This window comes from Galeopterus variegatus, unplaced genomic scaffold (assembly GCF_000696425.1).
Source record: "Galeopterus variegatus unplaced genomic scaffold, G_variegatus-3.0.2 Scaffold319, whole genome shotgun sequence".
Classification (NCBI taxonomy): domain Eukaryota; kingdom Metazoa; phylum Chordata; class Mammalia; order Dermoptera; family Cynocephalidae; genus Galeopterus; species Galeopterus variegatus.
Genome location: NW_007726430.1, coordinates 388,232 through 389,667, shown reverse-complemented (window position 1 = coordinate 389,667; position 1,436 = coordinate 388,232). Strand labels below are relative to the sequence as shown.

The 1,436-nt window shown below is 56.4% G+C and overlaps 1 protein-coding gene across 1 annotated transcript in view; it reads left to right on the top strand.

Annotated features, from left to right (window-relative positions):
• The first annotated feature begins 1,156 nt into the window (after positions 1 to 1,156).
• Positions 1,157 to 1,436, top strand: part of OTUB1 (OTU deubiquitinase, ubiquitin aldehyde binding 1) — a 9,642-nt gene continuing 9,362 nt past the window's right edge. Inside the window, exon 1 of the mRNA XM_008567434.1 lies at positions 1,157 to 1,304. Within this exon, the coding sequence (XP_008565656.1) occupies positions 1,247 to 1,304 (58 nt within the window). The 5' untranslated portion in view covers positions 1,157 to 1,246. The remainder of the gene's footprint in view (positions 1,305 to 1,436) is intronic.

Here is a 1,436-nt window from a genome sequence, read left to right as displayed (position 1 = left end):
CCGTGGCCTTGGTGTTATCAGCACCGCACTCTCCCGAGTGAGCCACGGGCCGGCCCAACCTTGCCAGTTTTTAAATTAAACCCTTTATTTTTAGATAATTCCCAGGCAATTTTAAGAAATTATGGAGAAAGATCTCATGTACCTTTTACCTACTTTCCCTCACTGATAACATCTTGCAAAACTATAGTAAAGCATACACCAGGATATTGACATTGATACAGTCAAGATAGGGAACATTGGAACATTTCCATCTTCACAAGGATCCTTCGCTTCCCTTTTTGCAGCCACGCCAGCTTCCCTCCAGGCCCCCTCCTGAAGGAGGCTCCCTGGCAACCACTCATGTTTTTCCTTTTCTGTTAAGTCCTTGCTTTTTTGTTTTGTTTTTGTGGCTGGCCAGTACAAGGATCCAAACCCTTGACTTTGGTGTTATAACACCACGCTCTAACCAAACTAACTGGCCAGCCCTAAGTCCTTTCTTTTAAAAAGACCCTGCAGGGCCGGCCCGGTGGCACAGTAGAGAGTGCGCCGCTTGGGAGTGCGGCGGCGCTCCCGCCGAGGGTTCGGATCCCATGTGGAGACCGGTTCCCGCTCACTGGCTGAGCGCGGTGCGGGCGCAACACCGAGGGTTGCGATCCTGTTACCGGTCAGTAAAAAAGACAAAAAGGAGAAAAAATAAAAATAAAAAAAATAAAAAGACCCTGCAGTTCTCACAACCAGAAGGACATGGAGCTCAACGTTACTTCCCAAGGCTTTGCCCTTGACACCAAGGGACACTTTCCCTACCAGACGCAGATCACCAAAGCCGGCTGAGACTGCGAGGATCAGGGCAGAGGGGCGCGATGCTGGCCCGACTTCCCGTCCCCTTGGCCAGAAGCTCCGCACTGCAGCTACAAAAGCCTGCGGTGAGGGCTGCAGCCCGCCGCAGGGATGTGACCTTTGGTGATTTAGTTTCATCTTCTTATCTCAATGACGCAATCTCCGTTCCAAGAAAACTGAATTGGCTCCAGGAGGCTCTTACCACCGCCGCGAACTTTGGGAGACTGGGAAGATGGAGTCGAGCAAGTGTGCGGTTGGAGCTGCGGGCAGGGGACGACCGCGCTGGCTCTGGGAGCCCTTCAGGAGACGAAGCCAGAGGGGACCCCGTTGCTAGGGGCGTTGTCAAGGAGGGGCCAGGAGGAGGGGCTCACTTCCGGGAGGAGGGCAACTGGCAACCCGGAAGCGGTCGGCAGTGCGGCGCTGTTTAAAGATGGCGGCGGAGGAACCTCAGCAGCAGAAGCAGGAGCCGCTGGGCAGCGACTCCGAAGGTACCGATCGAGGGAGGGATGTCCGGCCCGGGCTGGCAGGGGCGATGCCGGGCCGGCTGTTCCCGAGAGGCCGGGGAGGCAGGGCCACCGGCGGCCGGGGGCGAAGCGTGCGCCTGCCCCTTCCTCCGCCCG